General features: G+C 36.2%; 1 protein-coding gene across 1 annotated transcript in view; it reads left to right on the top strand.

Annotated features, from left to right (window-relative positions):
* LOC121323640 (contactin-associated protein-like 5) overlaps positions 1–21,970 on the top strand; it is a 206,463-nt gene that overhangs the window by 77,696 nt on the left and 106,797 nt on the right. Inside the window, exons 4-7 of the mRNA XM_041264814.1 lie at positions 17,459–17,606; positions 18,078–18,281; positions 18,775–18,962; positions 19,513–19,656. Coding sequence (XP_041120748.1) covers positions 17,459–17,606; positions 18,078–18,281; positions 18,775–18,962; positions 19,513–19,656 — 684 coding nt within the window. The remainder of the gene's footprint in view (positions 1–17,458; positions 17,607–18,077; positions 18,282–18,774; positions 18,963–19,512; positions 19,657–21,970) is intronic.

Below are 21,970 nucleotides of genomic sequence, written 5' to 3'. Positions count from 1 at the left end.
ATTCCCTTAGAAAATAAGGTCATTGCTAGTCGCTACATAATGATACCAAGTGATCTTCTCCCCCCTCCCATGTTGTAGTGTTTCTTTCCTGCCAGGGTGGGGGTATCTTCTAGGATGACAATGCCTCCATCCTCAGAGCATGTGTGGTTTGGTGAGCATGACACTGATGTTATCCATATGTCATGTCCTTGTCAGTCACCAGATCTGAATTCAAACGAGCATTTATGGGATAGTCTGGAACGACGCCTGAGACAGCATTTTCCACCTCCATCAACCAGGCATGAGTTGATTGACTTTCTCTGTGCCCTCCTGCAGAATTCCAGAGGCTGGTAGACTCTATGCCACGGCGCATACAGACCGTACTGGCCGCACGTGGTGGCCCAACGATTTCACATTGGTGTTTCCATTCATTTGTCCACTACGTGTGTGTGTGTCTATATATATATATATATATATATACTTATGCACAATGAAAATACAAGAGTCTAAGTTTTACATCACTAGCTCATTGGGCACGTACTTAATGTTATTTGTATTTTAAATAGTTGATCAGATAGGTTTGCAGATAGTTTGAGTAGTATTGTTCCTTGGGATAACAAATTAATGAGCTCAAGTCATGTGATTTCATAAAAAACGCCAGGTGCTCAGTGTTTGTTATTTGAGAAGTTAACATTGCCAAAATAAGTTGATTAAGAATCTGTATAAATAGCCATTCGAAAAGACATGATTTTAATTAACACAAGAACAGCGAAAGATACAACCATGCCCTGCTTGAATAATGAAGATCGCCTGGTTGCTATCAGCATGATTTAAGGAGGCCTGTCTATGATAGAAGTTGCCCGGAGAATGAGATGTTCTGCTTAAACATCAGCAGACTAGTCCAGTGTGAGGGACAGGCCACTTCCTGGAAGGCAGAGGGTCACCACACCGGCCCAGGACCGTCACATCTGACTGATCCATCTGTGTAATTACTTAAAGACTACTATGACTAGCCAATCTACGCCAGCAGCATAGGAAGAGCAGCAGAACATCCCACAGCATGCGTCAACGCTGCCAGGATTGTGTTAATGCTCAGAGAGATCATATCCGATACTAACTTTGTAATCTTTTCATTTTGACAGTATGCCATGTTTTATACTGAAAACTTATAATTCTTTTGAAACTTTGTAAAAATTGTCCGGGTCGTTACAATATATTTATAAAAAAATTGGAATCAGTAATTATTTTTTCTCCCCAATTTGGAAAGTCCAATTTATTTCAACCCAGCCCACCACTGCCACTCACGCGCTGACTCAGTAGAGACAAAGACAGACACACGTGTCCTCTGAAATGTGTGCCATCAGCTGCCTGCTTCTCTCTGCAGGCCCGCTGCGGAGCTCTGAGCAACTTACAAGCCAGTCTACAGGGGCTGGGTGCGTGGTGAACCAAGGACACCCTGGCCAACCTAAGCCCTCCCCACAAGGGGTGGCGTATAGCCAATTGTACACCACCCCCTGGGAACTCCTGTCCACGATCAGCAGTGGAATAGCCTGGACTTGAACCAGCGATCACCAGGCTATAGGACAAATGTTGAATATTTATTTTTGTTACAGTATTAAGTGGCAGTGTTTATATGATAGTGAAAAATAAATAATACGTATCAAAATACATAAATAAATGTTTATGTATTCATATATGTATTCATTTATTTCAATATGTATATTAATGTATTTATTTTATGTTTTACTTTTACCAAATATATAGGCTACCTTCAGCATATAGATAATTCTCAGAAATTAACATTCCTTTTTGACCAATGGGGACCACAAATAGCGTTCCTCTCATCAACCAGTACCGAGAGGAAACCGTACTTTCTTGTGCCACAATGAGCTTTACACTGACAGGAAACCAAATATTTTCAGAGCTCAAGATCATAATTTCAGAGGGTCAATTGCAATGAACTGAAAGCAGCGTACTAACTGGAGACGATCCTGTGGTTAGTACGCAGCTCCGTACTAAACTAGTACGCAAGTTAAATACCAATTGCAACAAACTTGGCAACTGAAGTTAGTCTCCAGCTGTGTACTCAAAGGTCTCAATTGCAACAAACCCAAAAATAACTGCTGCTGCCCTCTAGAGGATACTAAGTACGAGCCTAAGTTAGTCTAACCCTTTCTATAGACTAATGATTTATAGTACCGTACTAAGTGGAACAAATGTGAAAAATCCCAAAATGTATTGACAACTTTTGTAACCGAACAATTCATAATCACAAATCAATGTAAAATAAACAATGAACTGGCTTTTGTAAACAGTTTTCATTTAACTTAAACATGTCTAAAATGAAAACACTCCAAAAAATGTTTTCAAATTAGCATCTTGTTTGGCAGGCTGACGTCTTTTAAAAAAAAAAAAATTAAAAAATTTAAGCTTTCATAATAAAGATCGCCCATTTATTTTTATTAAATCAGTTACACGGTTTAAGTGATTGGCAGTTTAAAATGAGAGGATCTAAGTTTCATGCAAAGAAGCAGTCCTCCTAAAAACCAGGCACCTCCCTGTCTTGCATGTGGGGTGTCATCGTGTAGACATGGCACAGATGCAACCACAGGTGAGCCGCATCAGCTGTGTACTAAGTCTGCCCAGCAAATATGTAAATTTGTCATTTTTAAAGCGTTGTGATTTATCAACTGTATATCTAAAACCTAGTTATTTTTGGCTTACACAAAAGAGGGCATATTTGACTTGTAAACAAATTTAATATATATATATATATATATATATATATATATATATATATATATATATATATATATATATATATATATATATATATATATAGATATATGTAGATATCAATAGATATATATATATAATAGCCATTAGGCTAAGTACATTTAGCTTCATACAAAAAGTCGCTGAAAAAATAGTAAACAAGTTATGGGCCATTTTTATTGACCTTGTTTAACTAATCTTAGATTACTTTACATAAAATAACATTCAATAATCAAGGTTAAGGATAATCAGGATCTGTGAAAATGGCTACTATGTGTTTTGTTTTATTTTTCTTAAAAAAAAAAAAAACATTTAAAAAATCCATAACTCATCAAAATATTATTTTACTGTCCCATTTTTAAATTCAATTAAACATTTATCATGATTTGTCATGTTATCTAAAACTTACCACCACATACTTGTCCATTTGCCTTAAAATCCTAATTTGACTATATCTTCTATGTGTATTCAAGATTCCAGGCGAATTGAGGGTTATCTCTACACAAAAGTAAATAATGTGACTTCATAAACATCTTGCATGCATGTTCTGTAGTTTAGTAATCAGTATAAATAATCAATGTCTTAATATGTATTTCATATTCTATCTTCTGCTCTTCACACTGGGACAGCTCTTCTTTTACCTGTAGCACAAGCCATACCTTCGAAATATATAATACTACTAGTATACTACTAACAACTAAATGTTGAAATAAAGTGAAATTCCCTTTTTTTAAAAAAAAAAAAACATAGCATAGAAAAATACAGTTAAACATATTTAGTCCATTATTTTAAGAGGTTAAACTGCTAATTGATATATTCCAAGTAATTTTGTAATATTAGAAAATAATAATGGAATATATGTGGCCCTACATATTTTACTATTTTTAGGGTACTCTGTAATACAGTATATTGTATGCACAATACTAACCTTGTAAAATTGTATTACAAGACAATAGGGAAATAGTGCATTTTAATCTAACAAAGGAGTTACAAAATAAAAACATAAAATAAAATGTGTAAATAAGGGCATAAATAAAAAAGATGGCAGCTCTAAACCCCCAAAAATAAAATAAATAAACCAAAAAGATCTAGTAATGATAAAGAAAATTACAAATAAAATTAAAAAAAAAAAATCTTTGCATTGCAAAGTCACTGTTTGCAACATTTTTAGCTTGCTTTTCATTGCACAAATCAATGCATTTACATTATGTGTAGCATCTATAGCATTTATGTAATCTGATTCACCCTGAATTGTATAATCATCAATACTAGCACTAGCTAAATTGCCCTGTGACTTTTGATTGGACCTTGTCACTGTCAATCACCTGCCTGTTTGCAAGGGGTAAGTTAAAAACTTGCCTTTTAAAATCATCCCGCAAATTCTTACTGCAGTTTCTGAACTGTGCAAACATTCTGTTTATATTCGTGCAAACTGTGCTTTTGAGATTCATTTCATCCTCCACATTTCTGATACCAAGATTGAAGTAGTATTTAAAATTTTAAACACTGCATCTGAAACACACTGGTATCTTTTAACAAATGTATAGATATCGATCATCAGCCCATTTGTTAACAATAAGTCCAATTTAAGCCCTGCTTCATCAGTATTTGTGAATTGAAGATCAATCCCTAATTCTGCACAAAACGCAAACTGCTGCTTCCCCTTACCACTGTTTTCTGCCCTCTCACTTTCATTCGCTCCACTTGAATTTATATTTGTTGCCATTGTCACAGCTAGCAAAGACTGAATAAAAACCGCCAGGCGCCAGTAAAAACGTCCAACACGCATCACTTAATCCAACCTCTCTATCTCCAAGGCCACAAATCACAGGTCAATAGTTCAAAGATGTTTATGTTTCTGAGACATAGCCCTATCAAATCATATTTTTTGAAGTAGGTTATGGTTTCGAAAAACTGCCCCAAAGTTTTAAATAGTTGTTTTTAATGTTCTGATTGGGGGATTTCTTTCAGACGAAGGGGATACAGAAGTCAAAGGGTACTGTGTATATTTAAAAAAGTTTTGAGTGTGTACTATATTGTTCCTTTTGTGGCCAGTCCAAAATAAAGAGCTTATCCCCCGGTACCGCGGACGTGACACAGCGGCTAATGGCACCGAATGGGCTGACTAAATCTGAAAGCGCATCACATACTCTTAACCCTCTATCTCCAAGGCCACAAAAGGGTGGTTAATATTTCAAAAACGTATGTTTACGTGACACCTAGACCTACCAATTGTGTAATTTTTGTGTTGTTTGTAGGTGGTTATGGTGTTAAAACACCCAAAATATTTAAATTGAGTTTTTTTTTTTTTTTTTATGTTCTGATTGGAGATTTCTTCCTGACAAAGAGGATTAAAAGGTCAAAGAGTACTGTGTACTTTTAAAGTTTTGAGTGTGTACCATATTGTTCCTTTTGTGGCCAGTCCAAAATAAAGAGAGCTCCCCCCAGTGCCGCGGAATATGACACAACAGCTAAGTTTAAACGTCACTGTACGCTCCTATTATATAATAAAATCGACGGCGTTTTTATGGGTGTTTGTGTGTAGTTTGTAATCAAATTGTAATGTTAAAATAAAAAAATTAAAAACTTATTTCGTGGGGTTGGTTTTGTATTTTAAGAAATTATGATATTTTATAATATCACATGTTTCATCAAACATTCTTAAATATTTTGATAAACTCTTGTAGTTGATATAATTGTATATGATTTTATAGTTATATATTTTGATTCATGATAACTCTGATAATCTTATGACGATTTCAAAATGGCTGCATTCGTGATACGCACTCCCATAGGAGCCAGTCACGCACGTTGAGTTAGCCGGCCTTAATAATGGGTCTCAATTCTCTTGTACAGCGGATTGGCGCTGGAGGTGCTGGGTTCAATCTCTGCCTGTGCAATGCATGTTTTTTTAATTAATTAATTTGTTTATTTTTAATTAATATTTTAAATAAATAAATATGATTGTATTCAATGTTTAGACTACATACAACACCAAACAAGTTTGTTGTGGGGGGGGGGGGTGGTGTGGGGGGGGGTCTTATTTTGATTTAAAAAAAAAAAAAAGCTAAGGGGCAATTCAGTATTTGTTGTGCATAGATATACCCTTTCAAGTTTAAAACTTAAGCATGAATAAATCAAAATATATAAAATAATTAAGATGTTAAGGTTTTGTAAAAAAAGAAAAACCAAAAGAAAACAACAACTTTATGAAAAAACACTTTTAAAAAATAATTTGTACCAGTCACTCAGATTTTGAGCCCCGGCCCTCTTCAGTTCCTGTTTGGAAGCACACCAAAACAAACCACAATCCATAGTACCGTACTAAAGCAGGAGATCAGCTAGTCCCCAACTTTGTTCCACTTCTTTTTTCATTGCAATTAGTATTAAGTTAGTACGCAGCTGGGGATAATCCAGAGATAGTACCGTACTAGCTAGTACACAACTTAGTACGCAGCTCCGTACTAACTCTGCAAGTTCGTTGCAATTGACCCAGAATGATGAATGAACTTGAAAATTCCCAGCTGGCTGACTTCATCTTTCAAATGAATGGTTGTCTCAACTAATTGTGTAACACAACTCACTTGCAAACTGAAGGTTATAGGATCCAATCTCACATACACAATTTTTTTTATTTTTATATAAATATTTTTTTTTGTCCCATTTTAAAATAGAAATAAATAATTTCATATAAATGATATAGACGTCAAGGTAAGTGTGTTCCCTAGTATACCTACCTTTTTTAAAAATAAACGTTGCCCAGCTAGGCCAAAAACAAATATTAAAGGATGCTGCCTATTAATCAAGCGGCTGCAGCTCTCTTTAGCCTCAGCACTCTGGAGAGCAGTTCTGGAGAGCAGTCCTCCGTCTTTCAAATGTCAGCACCTCAGCCTTGCTCTGCTGTGCTTGACTCCCAGACTCCGCTTCCTGTTGGACATATAAAAGGGTGAGGACCACCCAGAACCCCAATGGGGCTGTAATTGCATTCCGCACGAGGCACTAGTCAGTACACTAGCACTGCATTCTCACACAGGGACGGCCACTATATCCTTTTTGTTTTGTACTGCAATGTCAGTACACGTGCAACACGAAAGCTCAAGGGCACAAGGTGCTGGGTATCTACAGCACAGCAGTTACAACATTCACATCACTGTAACAATGGAAGCACACATTTCACACAATTTATTTGAGGTTGGAATGATGTTGCATGAGGATTTTCCTTCAAAGCTTTGTGAATAGCACAGCAGCAACATACTTGTTTGCCATTGCTAAGAATATAAAATGAGGTCTTGAAATATTCGATAAAAGCAGGAGGATGCAACAAAAGGTGCCCGGGCTCAGGCTTGTAGTGTAGAGTGCATTTGTGGATGCTATATCTCACACTTTGCTATAAATTTGACTAGACAGGATGTGCATTCTGAAACTCCTCTAATTTCTCTGGATTGTTGTTAAATTGTCTTCATCATTATTCTGCATCGTAAAGTGGCTTATCACACAAATTATGGATAATTAGAGGAAATGTCTATATCTAGTCTTCTTTTTCAATAATTAAGTGTGTCTTTGGAAAAAAAAAATATATAAGAAAGGGGAACACTCAAGAGACAGGTGCATACCAGCAATGGTTTAAATCTGTATCTATAATTTCAAATAGTTTTAGACAGGGCATTTAAAAAAAGTGATTTTTTTTTAACCTGAGTGAATCTACACACATGTACCTGGTTGCTTCTAATAATATTTCTGGTTATTCTTTCTGTCATTTACAGCATGTGCCAGGAAGCATTCCTCAAAAATAATTCCGTATTTTCATTTGTTACTTAAAGAAGTAACTGTACAAGACCTTTTCACTGTTGTCTCAAGCCAATATAGATGGACTTGTTCATCAGAATAGTGCCAGAGTTTAAAGCTATATTTATTTATCCCCTATGGCTTAGAGCCTCCTCTTTCCTTTAGTTTTGACTATTGACATTCTGTGGGCATAAATACTAAATAAACCCAGAAAATGCAATGGTCTGCATGGTCAAAAGCCTGTAATCTTTGTGTAAAGATGCTCCTTGGATAAAAACATGAATGAATACCTGAGGCAGAACACGATTGATTAAAGTAATCCTATCTTACCAGCAGTTACTAATCTCAGTTATTAAAAACAGCCTCTAGTTTGGGCTCAAACATGAACTCACCAGTCTTGCTTTTTTTTATTTTATTTTTTTTTGTCAATGTTCAAAGGTAGATAGTTTTTTTTCATCCCTGAGAGTGTGAGTAGACATGGTTTCTATGGAGCACAATATTTAAGAGTGTGTAAAGGCACATTTATGAGAGCACAGAGCAATTGTAACAATATCAAACGATCAACTTGGCTGTAGGATAGAGCAGTTAATTATTGTCCTAAGTAGTTTCGTGCTAGTTTTATGTTCTGCAATATTTGTTATGATCCTACTGTATGTCTAAATTGGGTTGTAATGATCATACTCTTAATGAATACAACCAGATGCTTCAAATTATATATATTTTTTATAATCAATTTTCCAACTAATTTGAAGTGCACAGTGTGAATGTTTCCTCACAGCTGCAAATCAGGGGGACTAAAGATCAGTAAACAACCTCTGTTTCCACTGTTACTGAAACCTGGGGGCAATGTCTAATGAATAGGAAAATCAATATAAATCTATGCCCTTGTGTGTCAATGAAATGATTCAATAAATGAGTAAAGTTATGATAAGCAATGGTAATACATTTCAAAATACCTCAAGACTCAGCTACTTGTAATCAGCCAAGGGCCTCTTGAATGAGTCGTTTAATGTAATGTACAGCTTTGTGTTGTAATGAACCCCATAAGGTTCTATAAAAGCAAGGTTTGAAAGTATTATACCTGTTATAAAAACATGGATTCCCTGAACACATTTTTTTTAGATCTACCAGAGTGTGATGAGAAGACAATATGGTTCTGAAGATAATCAATGTAAATTCTCTTCCAAAAAAAAAAATTGGTTGATTCAGCAGATTGCAGCAACTACCCCCATTCGCAAATTAGCAAGACTGAAGAATAACATTTACACGTCGATGGTGTTGTTAATAAGAAGAAGGTCATGAGCATGCTTTCTGACAGAGAAACTGCAGCTTTAAAATGGCAAAGCACTGCTTCTGTAAGGCTTCCGTTCGTTCGTGGTTCTGAGGTAATATTCTATTTTATAATAAGGGCATTAGTCGAAATGATATTTTTTGTCTAGTAAGGTTTGGAATCTGCTGTGATGAGGTGCAAGAATAGGTTTGGAATGCTACACAAATCCCACACAAACATTCAGACAATATTGTGGGCAGCACCATTCATGTAGCATTTATTGTAATCCTGTACTGGACAGTTCAAAATCAGATTTAGAATAATACTAACATGGCTCATTCAGCCTTCACCTGGGACCAGCATTGTAGCGGGTGCTCTTTCTAACTGAGCTCAACTGTACCAATCAGTCCTGAAAATAAATAAATAAATAAATAAATAAATAAATTACATTTATTAAAGGCAGGGTGTTTCTTTAATTGTATATAACAACATAATGCTATACAACTTCCTTGTTTTGCATTTTAGTTAGCTACATACAGTAGGTCTGAACTGTGCAGTTTTGAGAGAAGCACATGTTGTATCAACCATGTGTTTTTCCTTTTTGAAACATGATATCTAGTACTATCCGTTAAAGAAACCCTTCAGTTTCTTTTCCCTATTCTTAGAAAATCTGTTTTATTTGCATTTCCTGGATCATTTCACCTCAGCAATGTTTTGGTTAAAGAATGTTACTGGCTGACAGCATGTCAGTCAATAAGGCAAGCAGCCGCTTGGCTAATAACAGCAAATAATTAATTGAAGGGCTGAAATAACCAAACAAGTGTAACAGTAATGAAAGCAGGGTTTGCAAATAGAAATGTATTTCCCTTAGTGTAGCACCTGCTATCATATAAAATGCATGCTTTCTGTATAATAATTTTCTTTTAAAACTAAACATTTGAGACCTATATGGAAGTGCACAACAGTAAAGGTTTCTGGAATTTTTTGTAAGCTACAATCACTTTATTTACACAAAAACATTTAGTCAGAAAGTAAACTGGCACACAGGCATTCTAGTTACCCTGAGACCAATACTATTTAAATTGGCTGAGAGTGGACTCAATGGCTGAGTAGTAGCTAGGAAATCATATTTATGTAAAGGCAATGGAGAATAATTAAATGGTCTGCAGAAAATGCATACTAATGCATTGCTAACTGGACCATGCTGCTGTTTATTGATTTCATTGAAAGTCAAAGCACGAAGTTGTCAGAAAGAATCACTAGTTAATTTAATTTAAGGTTGGATAAATGAACTGATAATAGACAGCCCACAATGGCTTTACTGAAAAAATGGATCCATGGAAGTTAGAGGCTGTATTAAAACAATAATATAAAATGAACACTGATCAGGTTATGTCGCAGTGTGTCAAAGATGATTCTCAGTGTTAATAGATTCTAGACATGTGTCAGTGTTTTTTAAAACTATAGTGTCAGCACCCCTTAATAATCGGCTACTGTACTACATTACATGTTAGGCAATGTGTTTATCTATCAATCTATCTGTCTGTCTGTCTGTCTGTCTATCTCTCTGATATATATATATATATATATATATATATATATATATATATATATATATATATATATATATATATATATATACACAGTGCCTTGCAAAAGTATTCAGACCCCTGACCAATTCCCTCATATTACTGAATTACAAATGGTACATTGAAATTTTGTTCTGTTCGATATTTTATTTTAAAACACTGAAAATCAAAATCAAATATTGTAAGGTGACATTGGTTTTATGTTAGGAAATATTTATAAGAAAAATAAAAAACTGAAATATCTTGCTTGCATAAGTATTCAACCCCTGTGCTCTTACTTTACAGCATTTTTTCACACCTGCATAAAACTTTTGCACAGTACTATATATATATATATATATATATATATATATATATATATATATATATATATATATATATATGTATATGTGTGTGTGTGTGTGTGTGTGTGTGTGTGTGTGTTGTGGAGTGTTGTCGAAATACCCGGGCAGTTGCTGAAGTTCTCAGCTGCGGGGGGCAGATGCCGAATTAGCATCAAATTTTATGTCATTTCGGCATCTGCCCGGGCAGTTCGTCAACTGCACACAGCAACCCGGGCTGATGGTGAAGAAAGATTTTTAACAGCTACAGTATACTACTAATAGAGAATGAATTACCTCTGTTGCCTTTAAGTGGAAAAGTGCACCACCACTGAGCCACCCACTGCCATATTTATTTAAATGGTACTCAACAAAATATCAATGCACAAGGTTAATTTCATCGTGGGTTAGATATAGAGGTTAGAGTAATTGGGCGGGGGGGAATGATTCCAGAATAAAATGAAACAACATGTTATTGTATTCTTATTGCAGTAATGCAATACAGATCCTTGTGCAGAGTTCCGTTGAATGAGAGATCATTCAATATCAGCAAGAAACTAACACTATGTAACACAATTTTTGTTCCTGGGTAGTAAGTGTTATTTCTTAATTGCTTATGCCTCAAAAGTATAGAAAATGGCTATTATTCCCCACAAACTTTGCTTTTGTGACCAAGACAGTGATATTTCAAAATATCACTATTTCCAATGGGAAAACGGGCAAATGTGTGTCTTTTCGTTCACATAAAGTCAGCAAAAAACAACATATGAATCCAAATTAACATGTATTTATACTAAAGTAATATAAAAATGACTACAAAAATTTAGAAGTGAGTAGTTTTTCAAGATTTACGATAAGCCTGCCGCACACAGCCCGACTCATCTCATCTCAAGTGACAGAGTGTGGATGAATCTTGGCACTGTGCGTGCATTTAAGACCAAGATTTTCCAGATTTCAGTCGGGCTGTCTTCAGATTTCAAGATTGAACATGTTGTGTCTTTTTCAGACACAGTTTGGTTCAGATGTGATCAGTCATATGTGTGTGGCGATTGCCGACCAAGACTGACTGAGATTGACCAGTCATAAGGTTGTCAACCAATGGCGGTCAGGTATAAGTAACGTAGATTGTCATGTGGCTTGTCGTACAAGATGGCAGAATTCTGGACAAAAGATCACGAGGATGAGCTCATTCAAATGTGGTCCAATAGTCCATGTTTATATGACTGAAGTGCAAAAGCATACTCGAATCATATTTCGAAAAGCAACCCAACCATGGAAATCGCCAAAGCACTGGAAACTACAAGTGAGTGTATGCATAGTTTTAATATCAGTGAAGTACAGTAGTAGCCTATAGTTCAGAAATTACAAGCCCCAATATAGAGCTACACACTGAGAAATAAAAGCGATACAGCAAAAGTCATATAAAAATTAACAGGTTAAATTTTATTTACCAAAGGCTATAGTGTAGTAGACAAATAATTATACAAAAAGTAACACTGCCCGAAATGTTTGCGTGGTTAATGGTCAGTAGCTAAATACTATAATAACACCAATACACGTTTGCACCTTGCACTTTTTGTATTCAAGTGCTATAAAATAAAAACTATGCTCTAAAAAAAAACATTTTGTGAATAATTATGTTATTATGACATTATATAGGTAGGCTTGCTTTCCACGCTTATATTTCAAAACGCTGCCTTTTAATATGCCGACTCATCAAAATGAAACAACTCAATAAGTAGACTGCGTTCAATTACAATTTATTTTGACTCAAAGAAGCAGCACACTGACTGGCCAGTTGATTGCCCTACAGGTTAGTTGCTTTGTGCACCTGATTGCAATTTTTATAGTGGGCTAGTGCAGTTGTAATAGAAACACATTACTGATTAAGCCTATCGCCTATCATTTTTTTTTTCGATTTCTGCATTTTTGTTATTTGCCTATTTAAAAAGTTGTGTCTGCTGAGAGATTGTGTTTTACGAAATAAGCAATAGTTTTCTTTTTACAGTGAGAGTAAAGCACTTTTGTAGAAATAGAAAAAAATAATGTTTGAGTATTTAATAATGTTAAGAAACTGACATGGATTAATAATTCTAATTACAGCTTTAAAGTGAGGTAGATAGAGCAGAAATAGCTTAAACTATGAAAGCTATCAAGCCTAATTATAGGTTTAAAATAGTTCAGCATGGCACTTTTCCAGCCCTTGAAATTTAGGTTTGTAGATGTGAATAAGTCCTGAAAAAAATTATGGATAATGGCTATTAACTGTCGGTTATTAGCCTATATTGTATTTTGATGTTCTTTTGCATTTATTTGCTATTTTTAAGCCGCAAATTGGCGCTGATGACGAGGCTCAGAACGTGCAGGAGAGTGCTAAGTAGGATGAGGACGATAAGACAGGATCACAAGAGGCAGAAGGCAATTCCAGTCTGGAAACAGACACACATCGGTCCATACTGGAAGTGATGATGAGAACAACCTGTCCGGAGTTCAGTTTGCCATGCCAAAGCCACACCAATCAACAAAAACACCAGTAGCAGTAGGCCAAAAAGATACAAAGAAAGGGGCTTGGATTCCTCCAAGCAAAGTTTCACACAAATGCAAATTGGGAATACTTGGAAACTCTCTGTATAGGTGGGAGGTTTCGGTGTGGGTAGTTTAAGGATATATTCCTTCAAGGGTAATTCCTCGTCAGCAACTATGAAGTAGGCAACTTCTCTCTCATTAACAGGAAGTGATCTTGGGTCAGGTATATTTGCCATTCTATTTTGGAGGGATTCCTGCAGGGAGTATCCTGCAAATACTCCCCCATCTGATACACAGCCGTTTGCCCCCACATCAACAAACAGAAACGTGTAATCTGAATCAACTAGCTCCATCATAACGACACTAAATGAATGTTTGTAATTAAAGTATTGGGAGCTAGATCTCAGTGGTGGTCGGACGGTGGTCGGACATGACCTGCTTCCCGTTCAGTGCCCCGCTACAATTAGGCATGTTCAATCTCCCCTGAAATTCATTGGCAACTAACTGCCATTCCTCAGAGGTGTTTGGACACTGAAAGTAAAAATATAGGCTATGATTATTTTGTGTTGATGTTTTTTTTTTTTTTTTTTTATATTTTTATTATTATTATTATTATTTTATATTATTATTATTATTATTATTATTATTATTATTATTATTATTTAGCTTCAAGCAGATGCTTAGTTCAAAATTTAAAAATGTTAACAGTACAAGTTTCCTATTGGGTTTTTTTTTTTTTTTGTAATCATAAGCTATAGATCATTTATAATCTTTACCTTGAAGTATGTATCTTTCAAGACAGCATATATGGCCTTGCAGGTTTATTATCTTTTCAATGGCAGTTTTGGCAAGACAGAACTAATAGGACAAGCTCCTATAAGTTTCCCCTAAAAAATGAAAATAATTTGCATAGAGAAAAGTGAATTGATTTGGGCTCCTATAATAAGCCCTGTGAGAAACCTGACTAATAAAAATGATGAATTTATCATTGGAATGATTGTTTCTTAGTTAGTATTTTAATGTGTGTCTGCTTGTCACATTGAATTTATTGGCACCCTATATCTTGCATTGCTTGTGCCATGTCTTTGCAAGTATAGCTTGGAGAATGAGCATGTGAAAACTATAAATTTTTTATTATATTTACAACTTGGAAATTCTTTAAGTTTCTATTTGACACCACATCATATAGCAGAAATCCACAAGACCATATTAATGCCCCAGGCCTCAAATATAGATTTACATTACAGCAGTATTACTGTACATATTGCAGTGATACATTTTCCAACAAAATCTCCATTGTTTTTATATTTATATGCATTTGACATGAAAGCGGATTTGTTGTATACATGCAGTTAGTGTATCCAGACCCATGCTTGCCAGCTTCATGGCTTTAAGGTGGTGTTCAAAGGGCTCTATTACATTTTCAGTCTTCTGCATTTCTAGTACAGTGATCTACGGCAGCTTGATGATGAGTGTGTCCATGTAAGTGATTTAGGGAATCCTGTGTAAGTGATTTAGGGAATCCTGTGTAAGTGATTTAGGGAATCCTGTGTAAGTGATTTAGGGAATCCTGTGTATCTGACTAAATGCTAATGAAACATGGTTTACTGCTTTTACAAAAGCAACTGTATTCTGGGTTTCTGTATGTAACATTACATTGATTTATGATATAACACTTAATTTAATTCAATGCTATTATTTTGATGTGATGGCAGTGTTTACTGGCTTCAACTATAACCCTGGTGGAGATATTCTGTGAACAGGTTTTGAAGCCGTTTAGTAATTCATGAGAAGTGTTAGAATTGCCTTGGGTCCTTCCTGCCCACTTGTGCTGGAGTCTCCAGACAACTCCTTTACCACTTCTTTGATTATTTTTTTAACTTTCTGGCCACTGCAGTACAGCCTCGAGAGACTGTGATCAATAACAGTGTGTACATAAAAAGAGCAATTTATCTATCTATCTGTCTATCTTTATCTGACTGCTTGTCAGGATATCCTTTGGAAAATTATTCTCAGTGGCAGTGCAGCAGTGGCACCATTTTGGTAATGCAATGGTTTTGTATCAAGGGACAATGGTATCAGAATGGCAGCAACAATGGAATGAGCAATAACAAGCAATATTTCAACCACAATACAATACCCATATATTCTGTAGACCATGGCATCATTGTTGACAATGATTGTTCCATTGTAAGATGTTTTGAAACCTGTCTGACAACGAAAATGAGTTGAAAATAGTTTAGAGTGGTTAACTGTGGTAAATTATAGACAAATGAGGATTGAAAGTTCATGTTTGAACCATACAAAATAACTAAAACTGAGAGGTAATCCATTGCTGTGCAAGCTGTAATGAGATCTCCCCTTGGTCCAGGTAGAAGATAGAAGCTGGCCAGCTAGGGAGCTATATAGGACAGTTACTAGATGAATAACATCAGCACAACTGCAGGAGTTTTCTTATTTGTATTTGAGCATACAGGTTACAGTGAAGGTCAGCATATTACATTGTATTGGTACTTCACATATCAGAAAAGGTTCCGTCTTCCAAAGCTAATTTCTTATGTTGCACCCCTCTAAAGACCTGTTCACACAGGCAACTTTTGTCAACATCAACAAGGAGACAGATGTTGTGACAACACTGGTGACACCCCGGCAACGTGTCTCAAACTTTAGGACTATGTTTGATAGTAGTGTCACATGATAATAAGGATAGAGACCATAAAGTCAGACAGACAGTGTATATGGTACATTCCAATGTCTGCATTTCATCCAATTAATTATATGTAGGCTATATTATGTTTTATTTTCAATTCATTTGCTGTGATGCAGTATGCCTGTCATTTTGACATTAACCCCCAATTATAACATCTTTAATTTTAACAGTAAACAAAGTGGGGAAAAAAATAATAATCTAATTAAAAGCATTGAAAACATTCTTTAAGATAATGAATACCAATATATGTATTATATTTGGCATGTTAAATATGTAGACTTACTAACTAAATAACTCTTCTAATGTACACCATTTAATTAAATTAAGAAAAACCACCGGTTTGCTAATGTAATTAGTACCTTTTTATATCATAGTCTTCCTTTGCAGCATGTTTACGTCTCTTGACAAAAACATGCATGTAACAGGGCGAGGAGCCCTGTACATTTAAATGTGTTTCATTTTTGTTATTGTGTATTATCATTTTGTTTTAGGATTTTGTATAGGTACTTATTTATTTTATTTATTTATTTATTTATTTAAAAAGATGGCGTGTGTGTGTGTGTGTGTGTGCGCGCATGCATGTGTGTACATTCTGGCAGAGGTGAGGTTTGGTAACTCGTCTCTGCCAGCAGTAATTCAAAAACTCGTGCAGAACACAGCCGGGGGATAATTAGCTAATTGGTATATAAAAACCTGCAGCTCACTACACTGGGGGGTGTATCGTGGAGAGTAGTTTGGAGTGAGTGAGTGAGTGAGGAGACAAAGAAAACAAACAGTCAAACAAACCAACAAACCAAACCAAACCAAAATTTACTTACTGCATCAGTAAAGTCAGTCGACCAGCCTGGCCATTGCCTTTTGTTTTTGTAATTCTTTTTGTTTGATTTTTTGTTTATTAAAAACAGCACCAGAACCATTTTGCCCTGCAATACCTGTCTGTGTTTTAGTTCCTGTATATCTGATCTGACGTCACCCCTTGGCTACCCTGTGACAGTGCATTATGATTGGGTTGCATTACGTTGTTGCCTGTGTGTTGCCAGCTTGTCAATTGACTGCTTGTCTCTCGAGTGACCACCGCAAAATGCAAGACAACAGGCAGGCAACAAATGTGTTCCTTTTGTTGCCGTTAACAAAAGTCACCCATGACCAGACCTTTAGGATTAAAGCGCTCTCTCGTTCTGTGCTTGCTCACTTCCTGACTGCATACACTCACTCAAGGGGCAGAGCTGAAGTACATCGACAATCTTACAGTGGCTGCATTCTGCTACCGCAGAATCATTTCAAAGTGTTTTACAGTTTAAAGAATTTCAAAATCCACGGTGTTGCTCTGGTCAGGTTTCTTCAGGGTAAAACGCATAGATTATAATTGTACAGGAAACTAGATTTAAGAAACTTTATTATGTATTTCTTAATACAGATTTCGACAGCTTTCCGTCAACTGTCTTCTTTTAAATCCAATCTTATGTGAATTTACTCCTAAATCCCCCCTTCCCTCTCTCAACAGGCTTTCCCAGGGAACAGCAATGCGGACGGTATTGTGCATCAAAAGTTCCAGCACTCCATCAGGACGCGATTCCTGCGCTTCGTGCCTCTGGACTGGAATCACAGTGGTCGGATTGGGATGAGGGTGGAAGTCTATGGCTGTGTGTACAGTGAGTGTCTCAGAGCGGCCTGGCTATCTGACAGCTTTGAATACCAGCCGCAGTGAAACTGGTCTTATAATAATTATAGGATGGTTTTAAAAAAATTTATTCAATGTGTGAGCTGGGGCTTAGTGACAGTTGTGTTGTCTGTGAGTGCAAAATAACCCTCAGTTCTATTCAGACCTCATTCACCCTCAAATGAGTAGCTGGTATTTCTTCAATCTGGGGAGCGCTGGGGAGGCCTCCCTTAACCTTCACTCCACAGCAGACAAAGCCACATTTAAAGATTTTTTGCTTTCTAGTTGAAATACATTTGTATCTATGTTACATCCACTAGATAGCATCCTAGCAGTGTTATTTTTGTATAGTATTATTTTGTGATGTCCATTGTATTAGTTGAAGGTTGAACTATGAAATCACCATTGTGAAAGATGCAAAAATCGTGGTCCCCCATTATATACATTCCTCTGTTTTTCTCAGAATCGGACGTGGCAGACTTTAATGGCAGGAGCTCCCTGCTGTACCGGTTCAACCAGAAATCCATGAGTACAGTGAAAGATGTGATCTCCCTGAAGTTTAAGAGCATGCAGAGCGATGGAGTTCTGGTGCACGGAGAAGGGCAGAAAGGAGACTACATCACCCTGGAATTGCACAGGGGCAAACTCGCCCTGCACATCAACCTAGGTTAGTGAGCATCACCATGTTAATCATTTCAGTTAACTGGGTTAAAAAGCAGGATTGATTAGATAACCTGCTTTCTAAATTAAAAACATTTGGGAATCAACCAGAAACTGCTTTTGCTGACCATCAAAAGTGCCAGATGAGGATCTAGCCTTGTGTTATCAAACAGAAATGCTGTACAGTGTGTCATCCAAGGTTCAGGTCAAATATATGCTCAGTTTCAAAGGCGTCCTGACATTAATTCGAAAGGGGATGCCAGTCATTAGTTACAAGGTACAGTAAAACCTTAAGAAGCTATGTCAAGCTTCTTATAGTTTTACTTCAGCGCTTGTGATTGATGGATTAACAGTATAATACAGGTAGTAAGTTAATTTATTTGTTCTGAGTAGTTTTTGCTAGATTTAAATTGTTATAGACTGTTATTTTTATTTGCCTATTTGAAAAGTGTATACTCATGGAATGAACTGATCTCCAATGTGTGATGCGCCCTCTGCAGATGATGCCAAGCTCCGATCCAGCAGCAGCAGCCGTGTGTCAGTGACCCTGGGCAGCCTCCTGGATGACCAGCATTGGCACTCTGTTCTGATCGAGCGTTTTAACAAACAGCTGAACTTCACCGTGGATAAGCACACGCAGCACTTCCGCACCAAAGGGGACTGCGACTCGCTGGATATTGATTATGAGGTGTGTTTAACAAACACTAAGGATTGCTGTTTCTTCAACATCTCTCTTTTGTTATTGGTTTATTTAACCATGCAATTGAGACAGAGACCTGATTTTTAATGACAACCTTCCAAACACAACCTGTGTTGATGTTTCACTTGTTTTAGTATTCATGTACCATGACATAATTCAAGTGCAGACTAAAACCAAATATTACACAATGATGTGTCTTCAGGGTAGAAAACACACTGAGATGTGTCAAGTTGTGCACAGGGGGGATACTGTTGGCACCAACCATTTACCTTCTGTCACCAACACAATAATGTGTTTTCTTGGATAATGACGGTGGGGTAGCAAACTGTTCTCTCGTGACACCTGACTGATGGGGTAGGGGTGGGGGTGGCCACCCACCGTATAGGTTAACATAAGTGTTTTTATGACCGTTTTATTTGTCCTATAGATTGACACGAAACAAGAAAAGTATATATACATATTTTCATATATATATATATATTATATATATTTTTTTTTTTATATTTATTATTATTATTTATTTCTTTTTAATTAACAGCTCAGCTTCGGTGGTATTCCACTTCCAGGCAAACCAGGGATTTTCCTGAGGAAGAATTTCCACGGCTGTATTGAAAACCTTTACTACAATGGAGTGAACATCATCGACCTGGCCAAGAGACGCAAGCCTCAGATCTATACCGTGGTAAGGGTTTCAATCCCTAACCCTAACCCTAACCCTAACCCTTTACTACTACACTTTTAAATAGCAAAACAATATTTTTTAATTTAATGTAAGAAAAAAGTCTTGTTTTTTTACCCTTAATTTTTAAATACATTTTAAGTAAAGACACTGTAATATTTTCAAAGGAAGGTACTTTAATCTGATTGCTGTTTTAAATATACACCCACCCCTCGTTATATCGCCCCTCGCTATACTGCGGATTCGGATATATCGCGGTCCTGGAGTTGGCTCCTGATTTTTACAGTCTAACTGTGCCTGCCTTAGCTCCACTATCCATAGACAATTTCACTTAGAATTACTATTGGTTTTATTTAGTACTGCACATCACAAACTAAAATATACAAAACAATTAAAAACAAAGCATTAATATCATACTGTTATCATATACACATATATTGTATTGTATAGTAACACAAAGCAAATTAAATATCTATTACATTTTTTTTAAGCAATGCACTATCAAAAGTCACAGGGCAGTGACGTGAACTCCCTAGCAACAAGCCTCCTATGTTGGGAATCGATTCTTTCAATGCAGCGGGTCTGGGCATTTGAAAAAGGAGAGGAAGATTCATTAAATTAATTGGAGACTTAAGTTGAGGAGAAGCAATTACTCTGCAGAGTACGAATTAAAATGGTGTGCTGCTTTTTATACGAAAAGTTTGAAAAACCAGGTTGCTTGGAGGATTTATATTGAACCCTGATGCCCCTCGATAAAATGAGGGAGTGGTTGTACAGTATTTATTAGCCTATTTGTTTTTCTATGGGTCACTCGCTATATTGCGGCCCTTGATATATAGCGGATTTGTATTGGACCCCGACACCTGTGATATATCGAGTGGGTGGTGTTTATACACTGTGTGTGCATATATATATATATATATATATTATATATATATAAAATCTATCACATCTACCATTGTGGTAATTCTCCAACAGCATACAGCTTGGTGTGTTGTATTGCGTAATCAGCATGTTTTAACAGAACCGTAAAGGTATGAGAGAGATCTACAGTGTAGTCTTTTAAACTTTAGAATTCTGTAACTCTGGCTTATTAAATGTTATTTATAATAACAGGCCTTGCATTAACATATTCCAAAGCCCCCCCCCCTCCCCCAACCAAAAGGCAAACACTGCACTTTTTTCAGTATATACTGTACTGACTCACACAGTAATGAACCTGGAGTTGGCCATTTGATCACTTAATTCAGAAATACAGTGCAGAAAAATAAGAGAGAGCTGCCAACTGGGAACAAGGGACCCAAACAGTGGAAAACAAAACAAAAGTAGATAATTAAACCCCCCAATGAGCTCATAGAGCCAATATGTGCAGTGGGAATGGAAAATATGGTGCATCCTGTATATAATTATAAAATGTTGTTGAATGACAAGTGTGTTGCATCACCCTCTTTTTATGTGGAAATAACTTACACAGTAGTCTAATAAGGCAACAAGCTTGTTCTTCATCTGAGACAGGAAGGGAGATGGGCCCAGTGGGCAAAGAACAGTTAGCCTTAAGTTTTCCCTCAGCACACACTCAGTATATATTTACACACCTGCTGACTCCGAACTGGGTTGCTATGATTTAGTTGTAAATTACCTGGGGTGACCATGGAGCTTGTTAAGGGGGTGTCTGTAAATTTCAAGGTGTAATAGCAGGACAAGGGGATTATTTAGGGAGTGGAGTAAAATGTTTAAATATTGTCACTATTGTGTTGTTGTATTATTTTTTTTTCAATATATTTCAGTGCAAGTGCATAATATTTTGATAATGGTTTGCTGACCTCTCACCCACACAAAGTGCTCATAAAGGAATACTGTATACCATAAGGCAGGGGTTTCCAAACACTCAAAAAATATGTTGCCCCAATTCACACCTTCTACTGTCTTTTGAATTACTATTCAGTTAGAATTGATCACTCAAGATACACTAAAACTCACACAAAGTTCAATGGGTAGTAACTAGACTTCCTGTACCTCTCAACTGCATACCAACACTATCCTGTAAATAAACTGACTTCATGGGGAAGTATTTGCAGAACTTTACTGTAGTAAAAATAAAGTTTAAAAAAGCATAGGTAATCAATGTAAATCGCAGAGATGCATGGTAACTGCATAGTATATCCATGGGAAAATGACACCATAGTAAACTTTAATAAGGATTGGGACGCCACCTGAGCCTCACACTCGGTTTCTGGGTCAAGTGAAATCTGCAGCATCTTCTATTTTAGCATCACATTACTTTTTTTGTCATACATACACACTCAGCTGTGTTCAA

This window comes from Polyodon spathula, chromosome 11, assembly GCF_017654505.1.
Source record: "Polyodon spathula isolate WHYD16114869_AA chromosome 11, ASM1765450v1, whole genome shotgun sequence".
Lineage (NCBI taxonomy): Eukaryota > Metazoa > Chordata > Actinopteri > Acipenseriformes > Polyodontidae > Polyodon > Polyodon spathula.
This window is presented reverse-complemented; position numbering and strand designations above follow the sequence as displayed.